The sequence below is a fragment of the Marmota flaviventris genome, chromosome X (genome assembly GCF_047511675.1).
Source record: "Marmota flaviventris isolate mMarFla1 chromosome X, mMarFla1.hap1, whole genome shotgun sequence".
NCBI lineage: Eukaryota > Metazoa > Chordata > Mammalia > Rodentia > Sciuridae > Marmota > Marmota flaviventris.
In genome coordinates, this window is record NC_092518.1 from 33991962 (window position 1) to 34010839 (window position 18878).

Consider the following 18878-nt stretch of genomic DNA (forward strand, 5'->3'; position numbering starts at 1 on the left):
GGCCAGGGGTGGCCAAGGCCTGGGGATAAAGCCGATTGGTGTGTCAGCAAAATCTGTCAGTGGCTTTGGTGATTCGAAAGGCAGACACGTTCTTTCATCTCTGTTAATCCTCATCTGATACAGAGGATTTTCCTGCCATTAAATCTGGAGAAAGAAAACTAAGCACTGAAACCCGGAGAAGCAACGACTCCTCTTTGCTTTCTGATCACCCCCCACCCCCAGCCTTTCTTTCTCGGTGGGATCATCTTTTATCATCTGATTTGGGAGATGGAGGGGCTGGGGCAGCCCAGGGGCCCCTTGGAGGTGCAGGACCAGGCAGACCCCCAGGACGGTAAGCAGAATTTGGAAACTGTTCCCAGAGGCTTCTTTGCAAGGGTTTTCCTCTGCATCCATTTTCTTGCTGGGTTGTGGGTGAGACCATTTGAGTCACTGTCAGGGTCTTCGCCTGGTGAAGGATTTCCGAATAGATCCAGGCTGAACTTTTTTTGGCGGGGGAAGCTTCTGATTGGTTGTTGGCTTCTCTGAACCCAACACCAGGGTCATTGGGGGGGGGAAGGCGGAAATGAACGTGAAATGGGGGACAACGTAGGACATTTTGTGGAGATGGTGGTGGCAATGAGGGTCTCCAGGGATCTCTCCTAGGCACCAGGTGACCTGCGCTTGCTTTCTCTCTTCAGGCAGGGATCCCACAGCTGGGTGGTTGTAAGCCACCAGGTGTGTAAAAGGGATGCTGGTCCTGCTTCTGCATGGTGAGTGTCGCTGCCAGTGTGGGCAGGAGCTGGAAGTCACAGGATCTTCTACCCAAAGAGTTCAGTTTTCAAGCGGCTTCCATGATCTGGACATCCATGATCAGATTTCACAGCGGGTGTGACTGTGGGGGAGGGGCTGGGGAATGAGAGTCAACAGCAGGGGGGACCCCGCCCCCACCCCACCCCACCCCACCCCCAGCCCAGCCAAATATATGAAATAGTCTCCTCGGTGATTTTCTTATCCTAATCTCAGATATAAATTCATTAATGTTATAACCCCAACTATAGTGGTTTTCTAATCATGTTATTTTAAGCTCATTTAGTTAAAACCCCAAATCCCTTAAAGAAACCATCTTCCTAAAGGAGAAAGAAAAAAAAAAAAAGAAAGATGTTGGAATTGTGGGCCTTTAGGGAATTAGAGATGCTTACATTTTTTTCCAGTTTTTTTTTTTTTTTTTTGTCCTGTTGCTGTACGTATTTTAATATCCCAAGAAGGGCTGGGGGTGTGACTCGGTGGCAGAGCGCTTGCTCAATGCGCATGCTCCACGCGCATGCTCCAGGCCCTGGCTTCCATCCCTCACTACAAAAAAACAAAACCAAAAACAAAAACAAAAAACAGATCAAGAAGATTCATCATAAAGTATTTTTCCCAACTCTGGTTGCTCGAATCTGACTGAGATAGCCCAAGGAAAAATCTGTTAAGTTCTTCAGAAATAAATGATTTGACTCACAGAATCATTTTTTCTGACCTTTGGGGTGAATTTAATTATTTGAGGTATGATGATGTATGTAATAGATCTCTGTATGCGGTACTAGGAGAGAACATTTTACCAGATCATTCTCAAACAATAGTGATAGAATTTTCTTACTCTTGATTTCACCTTTTCAAAAAGTAGAACTTGCTCTATTGAATCAAACAGATATACAATGTACCTTCAGTCGGTTCAATTCTATGAGGGATATGATCATCTGATCTTTATCCTTGAGAAAATTACCTTCCTTCATGGGAGATCCAATAAATAAATGAGAAAAAAATTGGAACGAGACATAGGGAACATTATGATAAATAAGATACAACTTCCTACCTCAAGGAGCCTCCAAAGGACAGGAGTTGACATTTATATAATTGCCAGCAGCCAGCTTCTTGCCATTTCTCCTACCTAGAAAGGACATGAAGTTTGATTGACTCATGGGGACAGAATGTTTCCTTCTGAGAGCCAGTGTTATTATTTAAATGTGCACCCAAAGCTCTGCTGTCCTCGCAGACTGCAGATAGTTCAGAGCCTACATACTGCAAAACGGGTACCATCCTTGCTACAGAAACCTGAAACACATCCAGACTTTTTGTGACAAGTTGGAGGACTCAGTGGTGACATCATCTGCTAACAATAGTTGCACTTAAAATTAATGACCGTCTCCACATCCCCTGGTGCTTTCATTTAAAACACACTCTAGCAGCACAGAGAATATTTCTCTGACGACCATGAGTCACAAGCAATAGGGACAACATGTTCCTGAGACTTGGGCTCGGATACCGCTGTCTCCTTGGTTAAAAAAATGACAAGACCTTGGAGAAATCAGAAGTGGCTCACAGGGGAAATTTGGGGCAAGATTGGAACCGAATTTCTCCTTCTGAGGACATACAGTTCTCCTAGAAGTGGGTCTTCTCTTGGAAGATTAGGTGTCCCCTTCTGCCCCCTATGTCACCCCCTCCCAAGTCTTCCTCTTGTTCATACTATAACATGCAAATTTCACAAATTGTTTTACAGGTCCCTCACATCTGGCTTGCTCTATACTGAGTCTTTAAAGAGGGTCAGGGTTTGTGTTTTGACTACCCCCCTGTCTTGGAGTAAAACATTATAAGTGCTTTATAAGGGTTTGTTGGTTGAATGGATTAAGATACCCAGATTATAACCTTTACTCAGCCTGAGAGACTAAGTCATACTAGGTATTAGGATTCTTCTGAGAGGGTAAAACTTGCATTGTTTTTTGAGGTGCTGGGGATGAAATCCAGGGGTGCACTACCACTGAGCCACAGCCCCAGTCTTTTTAAAAATTGTTTAGGTTTTGAGACACAGTCTCCCTAATTGCCCAGGCTGGCCTTGAACTTGTGATCCTCCTGCTTTAGCCTCCTGAGTTGGGATTATAGGTGTGCACCACCACACCTGGGTGGAAATGTTCCAAATCTCGATTGGGATAGTTATGCATATACATTTGTGGTTTTTTTTATATTTATTTTTTAGTTTTAGGTGGACAGAATATCTTTATTTTATTTTTATATAGTGCTGAGAATCGAACCCAGTGCCTCATGCATGCTAGGCAAGCGGGATACCACTTGAGCCACATCCCCAGTCCTGCATATACATTTGTTATACTTACTGAACTGACCACTAAAGTTGGTACATTGTATTATGAGTAAATTATACCTCGATTAGATTTAAAATAAGAATGGCTGTAGGAAGAGAATGACTGTACTGCAAGTGGAATAAATTCCTCACTATCAAGAGTCAGGTACTGGGGCTGGGGTTGTGGCTCAGTGGTAGAGTGCTTGCCTAGCATGCTCGAGGCACTGGGTTCAATCCTCACCACCACATAAATGTAAAATAAAGATATTGTGTCCACCTAAAAGTTAAGAATAAATATTTAAAAAAAAAGAGGTACTGTGGCATGGTGAGCAATATGCATGCGAGATTCACCAATGTCATTGTACAGACCAGTAATTCCTACTTTTTGACTGCCTAGTAGTAGTCCATCTTATAGATGTGCTTGTTTATCTATTCCCCTATTATTGGACATTTAGGTTACTTCCAGTTAGGGGTATGTCTTAGTCTGTTTTCTGTTGCTATCACAAAATACCTGAGGTTGGTTTTTTTTTTTTTAAAGGCAGTTTATTTAGCTTATCGTTCTGGAGGTTCAGGAGCATGATAACAACACCTGCTCAGTTCTGGTGGGGGCCTCATGATAGAAGTATGTGTGAGGGGAAGAGACTACATGGCAAGACAGGAACCAAGAAGGATTCAGGGGAGGTACCCGGCTCACTTATAACTACCAGCTCTTGTAGGACTTCCTGAGAGATTGAGAACTCCATTAATGCCTCCCAAGGGCTGTGCTTTAATGACCTAATTATCTTCTAGTAGGCTCCACCCTTTAAAGGTGCACTACCTCTTAATACCTCCACACTGAGGACCAGGCCTTAGTAGATGAACCTTTGTGGGCTGCGTTCCAATAACCAGACCACAGCAGGAGAATTACCAGTATTTCATCCTGGAGGCCTTTCTAGGGTCTTGTCTACTTCTCAGAAGGGACAGATCTTTACCTTGAAATTTCCAAAGGCCTTTGAGGCCCTCAGCAGACCACCTCTCCAGAGATAGATATCTCCATCCTTCAGGACTCAGCCACAAAACTGCAGCTTGAATTGGTGAATTTTTTTTTTCTTGTCCCAGAACATACCTGCAGGGTGTGGGAAGCCAGTTCTGGGGTCAGGTGAGGCCAGAGGCCATGGTATGGCCTTCCCCACTGCATTTCTGTTTCCCTCATCCAGTTTTGTTTTGAAAACCCAGCACTGAGTCTTGGCCTGAGGAGCAACTGGGGTAGCCTTTGCCAAGAGTGGGAAGGGAAGGATTTCTAGAGCCAAAGTGGCTGAAAAGATTTTGCTGAAACCAGAAAATTGATCATATTTTCCCATGCTATTTTGGTTTCATGAGGCACAAGTTCTTTTAAAACAATGAGAATAAAGAAACATTCCAAACTCACTCTGTGGTTGGAAACTCCATGAGTAACCCTTCTAGCAAACCTCGAGGGGCAAAAACACATATTTGCAAAGCTAAGGGCCTCCTGAGAGAAACTTAGCTGGTCTGCATTAATATATCATTCTTTGGGGGTATCTGAGTCCAGCCATTGCTGCCTCCTTGCAGCTGGGGGCTGGCCTGTGCAGGTCACCAGGACACAAATGCAGGGCTCATTACAGGTGTTTGCCCAGATGCAGGGAAAGCTTAACTTTTCTTCCTCCGCCCCCCTCTCTTTCTTTCTTTTTTAAATAGAAGTAAACCCAGCATGGTGGAGCATGCCTGTAATCCCAGCAACTCGGGAGGCTAAGGCAGGAGGATCACAAGTTTGAGGCCAGCCTCAGCAATTTAGCAAGGTCCTAAGCAACTCAGTGAGACCTGTCTCAAAAATTTTAAAAAGTAATAATAATAAAAAAGGGCTGGGGATGTAGCTCAGTAGTAAAGCACCCTGGGTTCAATCCTCAGAAACAGAACAAAATAAAATAGAGGTCAAATCCACATAAAATTTACCATTAACCATTTTAATTTTTATTTCATTTTTTGGTACTGGGGATTGAGAACCCAGGGGCACTTTACCACTGAACCACATTTCCAGCCTTTTAAATATTTCACTTAGAGACAAGTTCTCACTAAGTTGCTTAGGGCCTCACCAAATTGCTGAGGCTGGACTCCAACTTGTGATCCTCCTGCTTTAGCCTCCTGAACCACTGGGATTACAAGTGTGCAGGCTATCATTAGCCATTTTAAAGTGCACAATTCAGTGACATTTAGCATGTATACAGTGTTGTGTAACCATCACCTCTATCTAGTTCTAAGACCTTTTTCATGTTCCCAAAAGGCAACTTGTATCTGTCTATTATCCAACAGTCACTCTGTTCTCTCTACTCAGCCCCTGGTGACCACTAATTGCTTTCTGCCTTTATGGATTTACCTGTTCTGGACATTTCCCATAAATGGAACCATAATGTGTGGCCTTGTATAATTGTCTTATTTTACTCAGCATTAATGAGTTTGAGGTTCATCTTTCTCCACATCATAGCATGTGTCAGTTCTTTGTTCTTTTTAAAGGCTGAATAATATTTCATTGTATGGCATACCACATATATTTATCCATTCATTCATTCATTTGTGGACATTTGTTGTTTCTACCTTTTGGCCCTTATAACTAGTGCTCATACAGTCATGTCTGTTAGATCACCTGCTTCCAATTCCTGTAGAATTGGAATAACTAGGAGGTAAACTGCTAGGTCATATGGTCACTCTGTTACACCTTGTAAAATTTTATACACACACAGGAACCCTTGGCCTACCTAGGCTCTTGGTTTTTGACTTTGCTCACATTTTGACTTTTAACATTGGAATCATCTGCGAAGCTTTAAAAATACTAATGCCTGGTACCACCCGGAAGATCCTGATGTGATTAGCCTGGAACCATTCTAGTTCCTTCTTTGCGGTAATAACTTCAATATTCTGACACCTGGCATCTTTGTCCATTGCTGTGACAAAGTTTCCGAGACAATTTATGAGGAAGAAAAGTTTATTTTGTTTGGTTCACGGTTTTAGAGGTTTCAGTCCATGATTGGTTTGCTCCATTTCTTTTGGGCCTGTGGCGAGGCAGAAGACTTTGGTAAGGAGCACGTGATAGAGCAAGGCTGCTTATATCATGGTGTCTGGGAAGCAAATAGAGAGAGAGAGAGGGGGCCAGGATCCCTACATTCCCTCCAAGGCTACACTCCATCATTCAGAAAGATAAGAAGCCAGCATTTATCAAGCACGTTTTCAATTATACAGAACAAGTCCTGGCTCCAGTCTGTGTCTCCCTCTCCTCAGGCTTACTTTACTTTGTCAGAAATTGTAGTCCAATTTCCTCTAGTTTTTGTTTCTGTTGAATAAAGTTGGTTCATACTCTGCAAAGGACCTTGCCCTGATACATATTTCCCCTGACCCATCTTGGGAAGTCACCATTCACTCTGTACACACCGTTGTGCCTTCTTTTAGAAAAATAATGGTAAAGATAGTCACAGGACATGAATTGTCAGGAATTGGCCTGAGTAAGGAAAGTCAAGGTCCACTGGTAGTTACATACACATTTTAACAGTGTTGTGCAACAGTTATCTATTACTGTGAAATAAACTCCAAAATGGTAGATGTGGTGGTGCACACCTGTAATCCCAGCAGTTTGGGAGGCTGAGGCAGGAGGATCTCGAGTTCAAAGCCAGCCTCAGCAACTTAGTGAGGCTCTTAAGCAACTCAGTGAGACCTTGTCTCTAAATAAAATATAAAAAGGGCTGGGGATGCAGCTCAGTGCTTGAGTATCGCTGGGTTCAATCCCCAGTACCAAAAAGAAAGAAAGATATAGATAAAACTAAACTCTAAAATGATGTGGCCTAAAATAATGTTTTGTTATTTTCCAGGATTCTGTGCTTTGACTATGTGTTAGTCAACTTTTTGTCGCTATGACAAAATACTGAGATAAGCAACTTAAAAGGAGCAAAGATTTACTTTGGCTCATGCTTTTAGAGGTTTCACTCCAGGAATTGCTGGCTCTGTTGTTTTTTGGTCTATGGCAAGGCCCACCATCATGGTAGGGAGCTTTTGGTAGAGCAAAACACCTCACCTCATGGCAGCAGGGAAGCGAAAAGAGAGAGGAAGGCCTGGTCCACATCTCCAATGTCCCCTTAAAGGGAATGCCCCCAGTGCTACCCTTCCAACCATGCTCTATCTCTTAAAGGTTTTTACCACCTCCCCAAAGTGCCAGAGGCAACATATGAGCCTTTCAGGGACATTTTAAGATCTAAACCATAACAGTTGGTGTGTTGCTTTCTACTCTGGGACAGATTTCCACTTGGTCCTTGAAGGATTTGTCCCTTGATGAGGCTTAATCCTGTGATGAGTGGCTCATGGAGCCCACTTTGAGCTTGAGCCAGAGCTTTCACAGCTGTCTCAAGCAGCATGGTGCCTGTGTTCCCCATAGCTGTCCACACCTTCCAGATGAACAAACCCAGAGACAGAGGTCATCTGAGGTTAAAAAAAAAAAAAAAACAAGCTGTATGAGAGAGCAGGGGTGAGAATAAGTATCCTTAGGGTTTCTGAGAGGGCTCTGGCATGCCCTCAGGCTAAGTGTTTCCAGACCGAATGTTCTGGAAAGCCTGCACATGAACCCTGGAGCTATAACAACTTTTGGCTGAGCAGGGACAGTCCTGAGCCCAGGCCCATCCTGCATTTCTCATCTTCCTGTCCTTATTCCTCAGATTGGAAATAAGGGCCTTCATGTCTTCTGTGACTTCCAGATGAATCCTTCCCCAAAATACCAGTGTGAGAAGAGAATTTGCTAAGCAACTGCCAAATGAGTTGACTTTCTCTTCTCACAAACTGTAATCTTTATTTTAATTTGATAAATGTGTTTCTGGCCAAGGTATTCCCGTGGAACTCAGCTCTGGATGGCCAAGGAGATTTGTTTCTGGAACGGTTACTGCTGATGCTGGGAGAGACCACTTTTCATTTGGATTTGGAAAAAGAAGGGTTGTGCTAAACAATTTTTGATTTACTGTTGTTATTTCCTGACAGCGAATGGCAAGGACTTTCCTTTTGGTTGAGGGGTGCTGCCTGGCCCTGAATTTGAGTCATTTGCTCTTGGCAAGGTGAAGAGTTTACCTGGTTTTTCAGGGGAAGGAAGGAGGGGGCCACAAGGAGGGAGATGGAACTAGAGAGAAATGTAGGGAACTTGTTGTGTTCGTCAGCTTTTCATTGCTGTGACAATTTATAAGGAGAAAAGGTTTAATTTGGTTTCCCAGAGGTTACAGTTCAGGGTCACTCAACACTCATGACGGGAACATATGTAGAGGAGAACTGTACCTCACGGTGGCGGAGAAGCAAAGAGAGTGAGAGGAAGGGGATCAGATCACAATATCCCCTTCAAAGGGACCCCCCCAAGACCCAACTTCCTCCAATTAGGTCTCACCTTTTAAAAGTTTCAGTATCTTTCAATAGCATCACAGGCTGGTGACCGAGCTTTTAGCACATGGGACTTTGGCCTGTATTTCAGATCCAAACTCTAGCACCTGTCTCAGGCTCTTGCTCAAGAATATTATTGCAAACCATAGAACCTACTCTAGGTCATTGAAGCCGCCAGGAGCATTCCTATATCAGGAGGTGGGCAACTCCAAAAGACCCTACTGCCCTTGCCACTTGGTGGGTACACCCAAAACCCCATGAGAATCATGTTTATGTGCTAGGTGCCAGAAATTTCCACCATGCAAGCCTGAAAGCCAGACACCTCTTCTGCCATTCTGTCCAAAGAATGGTTTCTGCCTGGTGTCTACTTCGTAATCCAACTCTTGCTGAGTGTCTTCTTGACAAAGCTAGGTCACATGCTTAGGAAAGAGAGTTTCTGTCTTCTATTTTTTTTTTTTTTGTACTAGGGATTGAACCCAGGGGTTCTTAACCTCTGAGCCACATCCTCATCCCCCTTTTTATTCTTATTTTATTTTATTTTAAAAAAATATTATTTTGGTACTGGGGATTAAACTCAGGGGCACTCGACTACTGAGCCACATCCCCAACCCTATTCTGTTGTTTTATTTAGAAACAGGGTCTCACTGAGTTGCTTAGTGCCTCTCCTTGCTGAGGCTGGCTTTGAACTCGAGATCCTCCTGCCTCAGCCTCCTGAGCCGCTGGGGATTACAGGTGTATACCACTGTGCCCTTGTCTGGCTTCTGTCTTAAGGTAGCATTTGTAACAAAGGAAATTACCTAAATGTACAAATTGTGCTTAAAACAGGTCCCCTTTTCCAGTGTCCAATGTCCACTACAATTTGAAATGGTCTGGTTGCAGAAAGGAATAGAAATTCACTCATGCATACAGATGGTTTGAGTGGATTTCCAAAATAGGAACAGGGAAATGTCACCGAAACAGCTCTCGCTGGGCTTCATGAGGTCCATCTCTGTGATTCTCATGTCAGAGCTATTGCTCTCTTTGCACATGCTATGGACTGAATTTTGGTGCCCCCCACACTCAATTCATTGGTTAAAACCAACCCCCTCAGTGTGAAGTATCAGGAGGTGGGGCTTTTGGGAAGTGATAATTCATAAGGATGGAGCCCTGATGATTGTGATTGTTGCTGTTATAAAAGAGTCCTTAGATAGGTCCCCTGCCCCTTCTGACAAGTGAGGACATAACAAGATGGCTGTATATGAACCAGGAAGTGAGCCCTCACCAGACACTGAATCTGCCTTGTTCTTGGACTTCCCAGCCTCTAGAGCTGTAAGAAACAAGTTTCTGTTGTTTATAAGCTCCCAGTTGATGGTATTTTGTTATGGCACCCTGAACAGACTGACAGCACCCCAACTCCTTCACCTTACCCTCAGTTCTAGTCTTCCATACTGTTGAGCTGGATGTGGCTTTGGTATAAACCCATCCCCAAGGCCACACAGGTTTGTGCTCACAGGAGCTCACTGACCAGTGGCTTGGTTCCTATTTCCCTTTCATGGAGAAGGGATGAGTCAGATTAGCTCTGCTTACATCCAAGTGTCCACTCATGGTGCAAGCAGCTGGAGCTGGGAGGAGGTGGCAGAGACACATGAGACTTGGAGTAGGGTGTTTTTTTTTCTTGGAAGCCATGGTTGGTAACAGCTGCTGTGGAACCACAGAAAACAAGAGCCAGAAAGGTCCTCAAAGGTCAGGAAGCACAGTCCTTCAGTTTACAGTTAAAGAAATGGAAGTTCAGGAGGTTAGATGTGTGGGGCAGGAGACAGCTCAATACAGTGGAAAGACAGAGAAGGAAAGCTTGGTGTCATTAACCACTCCCAACCTTAGTTTCCTCCTGTGAGAAAGAGAGACCAATACTTAGTTGCAGGGCTGTTGTAGTCAATGAATTAATGTATGTAGCCATCTTAGCCCTGAGCAAATACTTATTAAAATTGGTTGTTGCTGGGCAGAGTGGCGAACACCTGCAATCCCAGTGGCTGGTGAGGCCAGGGCAGGAGGGTCCTAAGTTCAAGGCCACTTACGAAACTTAGTGAGACCCTGTCTCAAAGTAAAAAATATAAAGGATTTGGGGTGTAGCTCAGTGGTAAACTCCTTCTGGGTTCAATTCTTAATACCACCCCCCCAAAAAAAAGTTGGTTGTTATGAGAGCAAAAGAAACTCATAGGATTTTTCTTTTTGGGCACTAGGGGTTGAACCTAAGGGGCACCTAAACCCTGAGCCAGGTCCCCAGCCCCCCCCCCCCCTTTTTAACCTTTATTTTGTTTATTTATTTTTATGTGGTGCTGAGGATTGAACCCAGTGCCTCACACATGTGAGGCAAGTGCTCTACCACTGAGCCACAACTTCAGTTCCCCCCAGCCCTTTTTTATATTTTATTTAGAGACAGGGTCTCACTGAGTTGCTCAGGGCCTTGCTACATTGCTGAGGCTGGCCCTGAACTCGCTATCCTCCTGCCTTAGCCTCCTGAGATTTAGAGGAGTGCACCACCATGCCCAGTAAAACCCATAAAATTTAATTAAGTGACATTATACATGTTCACATCACCCAGATAACATGTTATCACAGTTCCTAAACTATGTCCTGTAGACATTCATTGTCATTTGGGGTTGTGTTATATATGGTGTGAGGTAGGGGTTGAGATTCTTTTTATTATTAGGACTTATAAAATGCACCTTCAAGTTGTCATGGGCTACCTTGAATTAATCTTATATTGCTTTATGCATAATGCAAGATAATAAGATTCAATTAAATTTATCTCTTTTTATTCTTTATGTCATCGTTGTTATGTTTTTTCATTTATATATGTTATAAACACCACGATATCTTCTTATGTTTGCTTTAAACAGCCACTTATCAAGCAATTCAGGTGAGAAAAGAGTTCATGACATATTTATACCATTTCCATTGCTCTTCATTTGCTCCTTTCCATCTGATTTTCATCTAGTAGCATTTTTCTTCAGGCTGGAGAAAGTCATCGTTTCTTGTGCAAAAACTGCTGGAGATGAATTTTCTCCAATTTTGTTTATCTGAAAATATCTCTATTTTTCTTCATTTAGAAGATGCTTTCACTATATATAGAATTGGGTTGCCAGATTTTGCTTTTCTTTCAGCACTTGAAGATTGCCATTCTACTGTCTTATGGCCTTCATCGTTACTGATGAGAAGTCAGTATTATTTTATTTAGGCTGCTATAACAAAAATACCATAGTCTGGGTGGCTTCTAAACAACAGCACTGTATTTCTCATACATTTGGAGGCCGGAGAATTCAAAATCAAGCCACCATCAGATGTGGTGTCTGGCAAGGGCCCATTCCTAACAGATGGCACTTTCTCTCTGTGTCCTTACATGGTTGAAGGATGGAACCCAGGGCCTTGTATATGCTAGACAAGTGCTCACCCACTGAGCTGGGTCCCCAGTCCTCTGGGGTCCCTTTTATAAGGGCACTAATCCCCCCTTCACGAGGGCTCTGCTCCTATGACCTGATAACCTTTCAAATTATGCTCCTCCTAATACTATTACCTTGGGGTTTAGGATTTCAACATATGAATCAGGGGAAGGGGACAAATGTTCAGACCATAATAGTGATATATACGTATATACATTTTATTTATTTACTTATTATTTCTCTTTTTCTCTTTATGTCTTTCTTCTTTGGATGCTTTTTTTTTTCCTTTTCTTTTTTTGTGGTGCTGGGGATTGAACCCAGGGCCTTCTGCATGCGAGGCAAGCACTCTACCAACTGAGTTAGATCCCCAGCCCTGAATGCTTTTCAGAATTGTCTATCTTTGGCTTCTAACAGTTTGACTATGTCTCCAGGCAGAGGAGTGTGTGTGTGTGTGTGTGTGTGTGTGTGTGTGTGTGGTAGTTTTATGTTACATGGGGCTTACTGAGCTTTTTAAAATTTTTTTTTTAATTGTCAATGGACCTTTATTTAATTTATTTTTTCATGTGGGGCTGAAGATCAAACCCAGGGCCTCACATGTTAGGCAAATTTAAGACCTTGCTAAGTTGCTAAGACTGGCCTTAAACTTGTGATCCTCCTATCTCAGCCTCCCAACTTGCTGGAATAACAGTACAGGCATGCACCACCTCACCCAGCCACCTGTGCAGCTTTCAAGATGCTAATGCCTGATCCCAACCCTGAAGACCCTTATGTAATTACCCTGGGTGGTATATTTGAAAAGCTCCCCATATGATCCTAATGTGCAGCCCTGATAGTGAATCTTCATAGACCCTTCTTTCTAGTTCCCTGTAGTAATAACTATGGGTATACTGGAACTATCAGCAGGAATATTAATCTGATAAACAAGCTACTCTTTCATTGCAAGGAGAACTCACTCAAATATGTTATTATTTAGAAATAACTTTATTTTGATGCCCTATTTTTCTGGCTTAAAAACATATACTTAGTCTTCATATTGGGTGAACCAATACTGAAGTTATCTGTTCTGCCAATTTACTTGACTTAATCTAAATTTCACTCAACAATCTCGTAAATTAGTTATCATTCCTCATGGCTATCAAAGTTTCAGAGACTGAAAATAGGTCTCCCATAGTGACAATGTCTTGACATTTTTTATTTTCATCTTATGATTTATTTATTTTTTAAGAAAAGGTCTCACTAAATTGCCCAGGCTGGCTTTAAGACTTCCGATCCTCCTCCCCCAGCCTCTGAAGTAGCTATGATTACAGGCATGTGCCACTATTCCTGGTTGTCTTGAATGTTTAGTAAAATTTAAAATACATTTTAATCTATTTCCTGAAATAGATTATATATCCACAGGGTTCAAAATTTTAAGTGGAAAGGATATACAGTGAAAACTTCACTCTCACCTCTCACAGTTTTAAAACATTAGCAGTTACTTCTTCTGTTTTTTTTTTTTTTTGATAGTGGGGATTGAACCCAAGGATGCTTTACCACTGAGCCTCATCCCCAGTCCGTTTTATTTTTTATTTTGAGATTTTGAGACAGGGTCTCACTAGGTTGCTGAGGGTCTTGCTAAGTTGTTGAGGCTGGCCTGGAACTCACGATCCTCCTGCCTCAGCCTCCCAAGTCACTGGGATAACAGGAATAAGTGCACCACCACTCCCAATTGGCAGCTACCTTTTTGATCTCTTGTATTATACAAATTGGTTGTATCCTGCTTCTTCTAATCCTGTGAGTTCTTGACAAAGAGTTTGTAAAATAAATGACATCTCCAGCAGGAAGCTCACGGAGGAAGGCATCAATTCCATTTAATTCTGCAAACATTTATTGAGCTGTACTGTGTGCCTGGAACAATTTTAGCTATCGTGGGGTATAAACATGAGTCATATGATTGAGAGCATAGTTCTCTTAATTAGAAAGAAGGGACTAGAATAAAGGACAATTTGTAATGAAATCGAATGCCTTCAACTTGACCCAGTTGGAAGAGTTGGTAGGAAAAGGTCCTGCCTCTGTCCAGCTCAGGCCTGGAGTAAAGGTTATATTCTTGGCCCTGTCTCCCTAACACAGTGTCTCCCAACCCAGCAGAGGTCCAGTTTGCAGCTGAGCTTGGCATAGGGTCCAAGAACTTTGCTGGAAGCTGTCTGTCAATCTCAGCTTTGAAGGGAGAAGAAAAAGCCAAGTCAAGCTTTCTCAGGATCAGAATGTTGAAACAGCTACAGTTTTCAACTGAACACTCAAAGGTTGGAGTGTTCTCCAGCCAAGTCTGAAAGGGTTGATCCCCTTCCCAGCAGTTGAGAAAGCCTGGCGTGTCTGAGACAGATGGACTGAAAAGACCCTAGAAGCTGAGCAAATCTACAGAGGCAGCAGCAAGTGCATTCTGTACAGTTATGTTGAGTAGACCTTGGGGTTCCCCCAGTGGCTTGGGTAGACAAGGCAGGCGGCCGTGTACACAGTGAAACAGCAGGCCAGGGGTGCTTGCTAGGAATTTGGGAGTACTGCAGAGGAGGAGCAGAAATCATCAATCAGTGGGTAGTTGTGGATACCTTTTCTTCCCTGCAGGAACTGTGGATTGAGCACACTCTACCTGAAAGCTGATCCTGGCCAGAGAATAGAACTTGTGCATGTGTCAATGCTGTCTTTTCCACTGGTCCTTAAGATTGGGCTTGGGACCTCTGGCTTCCATGGGGCAGCAGGCATGCCATTCAGTTTGCTGCCAGTGGCAAGCCCATGGGCGGGGGTGGCTTTTGAAGTCTTTATCTGATTCTCAAATGCTCAGAAGACAATTTATAAGCACATTTGTTTCCCAGGATGACCTAAAAAAGTTTCTACAGGGCCATGGATGATGAATGGAACTTAACTGCAGAGTGCCTATAATTAATTCTTTGGGGATGTGTGAGGTCATTTGCATATTGTCCTTATGGTTTAATCTTCGAGACCATTAAAGAAAAAGAGGCCAGGTGGGTGGGGCACACCTGTAATCTCAGTGACCCAATTTGGGAGGCAGAGGCAGGAGGATCCCAAGTTCCTCAGCCTGGGCAACTTAGTGAGACCTATCTCAAAATTTAAAAAGAAAGAAAGAAAGAAGAAAAGGACTGGGGATGTAGCTCAGTGATGGAGTGCCCCTGGGTTCAATCCCCAGTGCAGGGGGAAACAAAGAAAAAGGAAAAATATTGATAGATTTATCTAGAAAATTCCCAAACCCCCTGTTCCCTAATTCTTTCTTCTCCATGAGGCTTCAAAGGACACTTGCAGAGTCCAGGCAAAATCCGGACCACACCACAGACCCAAAGGTCACACAAGAGATTTATTGTCGGGTAACAGGAGGCATACCCTCAAGGCTTTCCCTCCAAGGAGAGCAGCGGCCTGTGACACTCACAAAGCAGCTTTATAGCTCACAAGGAGAACCTCAAAAGCTGAGTAGCAGTTTAAGCTGAGGTGAGGTTGAGAGCAGCCACATGTTCTTTTGGGAAGTTAAGCAGCTTTGCCTCAGAATGGAAACTTTGGAACCTCTAGATAAAATGGGTCCCAACCTAAAATGATGAATCTGATGCCAATAAGGCTTAATTTATTCAGTGGTGTTTTTCCAGAACTGAATTCTTAGGAGAGGGGTCAATAGCACTAAGAGAAATAAAACACAAGCCACAAATGTATAATTTCTTTTCTTTCCTTCCTTCCTTGGGATTGAACCCAGAGGCACTCTACCTCTAAACTACATCTCCAGTCCTTTCTATATTTTATTTTGAGACAGGGTCTTGCTAAGCTGCTTAGGGCCTCACTGGCTGACCTTGAACTTGTGATCCTCCTGCCTCAGCCTTCCAGGATGCTGGGATTACAAACCTGAGCCACTGTGCCCAGCTTCCTATGTATACATTTCTAAGTAGCCACACTTAAAAAGGTAGAAACCATGGATATTGATTTTAACATTTTATTTAATACAACATGCCTAAAATATTTCAACATATAATCAACACAAAATTATTGTGACAGTTGACTCTTTTTGGTAATGCGTCTTTGAGATCTGATGCACCTGGCAATTAAGACTGGCCACATTTCGAATGCTCGGTAGCCCGTGTGTGATGTGGCTACTGTATCAGGCAGTACAAACCTACAGCAGGCCCCGGAGACGCCCTCAAAGACACGACACAGGCAGGAGGGCGTTTAGAATGGAGTCCCACTCAGGGAGTACAGCATGGGTTTTGCGGATTAAGGTAACCGGAAAGCAAAGAAGACGGCATCGTGGGCGGGGAAACCTGCCCGAGGCCTGAGGTGGGAAGGGGCCATTTGCAGGATGCAGGAGAACTTGGGGGAGGGCTTGTGTCCTGCTCCCTGGGGTGACTTCTGGCTGACTACCGCTCCTTTTTTGTCTCTTCTCCTTCCTGTGCCCTATGTTCCCCCCACAGTGGTGCTCCTCGGCCTGCCCAGCACCCGGGCCACCGAGGCCTGCCTGCGTGCCTGCCCGGCTGCCTGCACCTGCAGCACCGCAGAGCGCAGCTGCTCCGTGCGCTGCGACCGCGCAGGCCTCCTGCGGGTGCCGGCCGAGTTCCCGTGCGAGGCCACCTCCATCGATCTGGACCGAAACGGTCTGCGCATCCTGGGGGAGCGGGCCTTTGGCACGCTTCCGTCCCTGCGCCGCCTGTCTTTGCGCCACAACAACCTGTCCTTTATCACGCCGGGCGCCTTCAAGGGTCTGCCGCGTTTGGCGGAGCTGCGCCTGGCGCACAACGGCGAGCTGCGCTACCTGCACGCGCGCACCTTCGTCGCTCTGGGCCGCCTGCGCCGCCTTGACCTGGCCGCGTGTCGCCTGTTCAGCGTGCCCGAGCGCCTCCTGGCCGAGCTGCCGGCCCTGCGCGAGCTCGCCGCCTTCGACAACCTGTTCCGCCGCGTGCCGGGCGCGCTCCGCGGCCTGGCCAACCTGACGCATGCGCACTTGGAACGCGGCCGCATCGAGGCCGTGGCCTCCAGCTCGCTGCTGGGCCTGCGGCGCCTGCGCTCGCTCAGCCTGCAGGCCAACCGCGTCCGCGTCGTGCACGCCGGTGCCTTCGGCGACTGCGGCGCCCTGGAGCACCTGCTGCTCAATGACAACCTGCTGGCGGAGCTGCCGGCCGACGCCTTCCGCGGCCTGCGCCGTCTGCGCACGCTCAACCTGGGCGGCAACGCGCTGGGCGTGGTGGCGCGCGCCTGGTTCGCCGACCTGGCGGAGCTCGAGCTGCTCTACCTGGACCGGAACAGCATCGCCTTCGTGGAGGAGGGCGCCTTCCAAAACCTCTCGGGCCTGCTGGCCCTGCACCTCAACAGCAACCGCCTCGCCGTGCTCTCCTGGGCCGCCTTCCAGCCCGGCTTCTTCTTGGGACGCCTCTTCCTCTTCCGCAACCCGTGGCGCTGCGACTGCCACCTGGAGTGGCTGCGGGACTGGATAGAGGGCTCTGGGCGCGTGGCCGACGTGCCGTGCGCCTCCCCGGGCTCCGTGGCCGGCCTGGATCTCAGCCAGGTGGCCTTCGAGCGCTCCCCCGACGGCCTGTGCGTGGACCCAGAGGAGCTGAACCTCACCACGTCTAGTCCAGGCTCGTCCCCAGGGCCGGTGGCCACCACCGTGAGCAGGTTTAGCAGTCTCCTCTCCAAGTTGCTCGCCCCAAGGGTCCCAGTGGAGGAGACAGCCAACGTCACCGGAGGGCTGGCCAACGCCTCACTGTCCGACAGCCTTCCCTCCTGTGGGGTGGCCGGCCCCGGCCACAGAACCATATTGCTCTTCATCTCCCGTCCTCTGCTCAGTGTGGCTCACTACGTGGTGTTTGGCCTGCAGAGGGACTGACCCTGCCACACTGGGGTGGCCCAAACTGCTTTGGCCAAGGGAGGGTTTGGTTAACTGGGTTTAGGGGAGAGGGAATGGGATGGGGACCCATGGTGAGAATTCTAGGGAAGGGTGCAAGGAAGAGTTTGCCACCAAGGATGGCACTAGGCAGAGGAGAAAGAACCCTGGGAAATGCCACAGGGAGGGGAGAAGCTGGACTATTGTGGATTTCTGCTCTTCTCCTATGGGCATCCAGAGGAAAACAGAAAAAGAACGAATATAGCCCCTGAGTGCAAAGGCTAGGAATTGGTAGCTCCTAGGGCGTCCCCCCTTCCCCCTTCCCCCCATCTTCCAGGCAACAGTACCTACAGTGCCTGAATTAAGAGGGTCACTCCACAGGCTGAATACTAAGAACTGTGCCAATTCTCCTGCAGGGTAACCCATTAAACCTGTTGTTTTCTACGACAGTCCTCCACCCCCTCCCCCAGGAGCCTGGGGACACTAGGATTCTTGAAGGTGCATGGGACTTAAAGAAGGGAAGATGGGGGAAAGACTTAGACCCTAAAGGATGGTTAGGGTGGTTCCTGGGTTCTGAGATGCTAGGAGGTGTTTAACACAATGACGAGTTTTATTTACTCCACAATGATGCCCAGGGGTGTCTTTAGTCCCAGAGGGACTTTAGGGCAGCGGGGTGTCTTGGTGGACAAAATTGTAAAATCCTAAAATTAAAAAAACAAAAGAGTTCAGCCAGTTTCTTTTCTATAGGACTTTTCAGAGTCTTTCATATGTTAATACGTATTGTGAGTCTCCCTGGAGGCCACAAATCCTCTTTTCTTAAGAAATTGTGGGAAGACCAGGAGATGCTGTTAGCAGGGCAGGGGGTCTCCAGCTCGGAGGATTCCAAGGGTATGGACGTTTGTTATGAGCTGCGCCCTTTGGGGCTGGTGGCTAAGGAGGAGGGAAGCAGCTCTAGGTGGCCAAGGACACTAGAGATTTCTCAGTGTGGGAATCGGCCCCCTCCTGCCCCCAGGCTGGACCACCTGGGCAAAGGCCCACCAGCCCCCCTCAGCCAGCACTCAGGGCCTCTGTGGAGTGTGTGAGGCCCTGGCTGCTAGATCCCACCCTAGGCACCCCAACAAGC

At 45.9% G+C, this 18878-nt stretch overlaps 1 protein-coding gene across 1 annotated transcript; it reads left to right on the forward strand.

Annotated features, from left to right (window-relative positions):
• The first annotated feature begins 267 nt into the window (after positions 1 to 267).
• On the forward strand, positions 268 to 17758 carry Nyx (nyctalopin). The gene is made up of 2 exons (XM_027927316.2): positions 268 to 331; positions 16350 to 17758. Exons 1-2 carry the CDS (start codon positions 268 to 270, stop codon positions 17756 to 17758), a joined length of 1473 nt encoding a protein of 490 aa, XP_027783117.2.
• The last annotated feature ends 1120 nt before the right edge of the window (positions 17759 to 18878 follow it).

Coding starts and splice junctions, on each gene's coding strand:
- Nyx (XM_027927316.2), top strand. CDS start 268: ATGGAGGGGCTGGGGCAGCCCAGGGGCCCCTTGGAGGTGCAGGACCAG. Junction 332..16,349: donor CCAGGCAGACCCCCAGGACG/GTAAGCAGAATT, acceptor TTCCCCCCACAG/TGGTGCTCCTCGGCCTGCCC.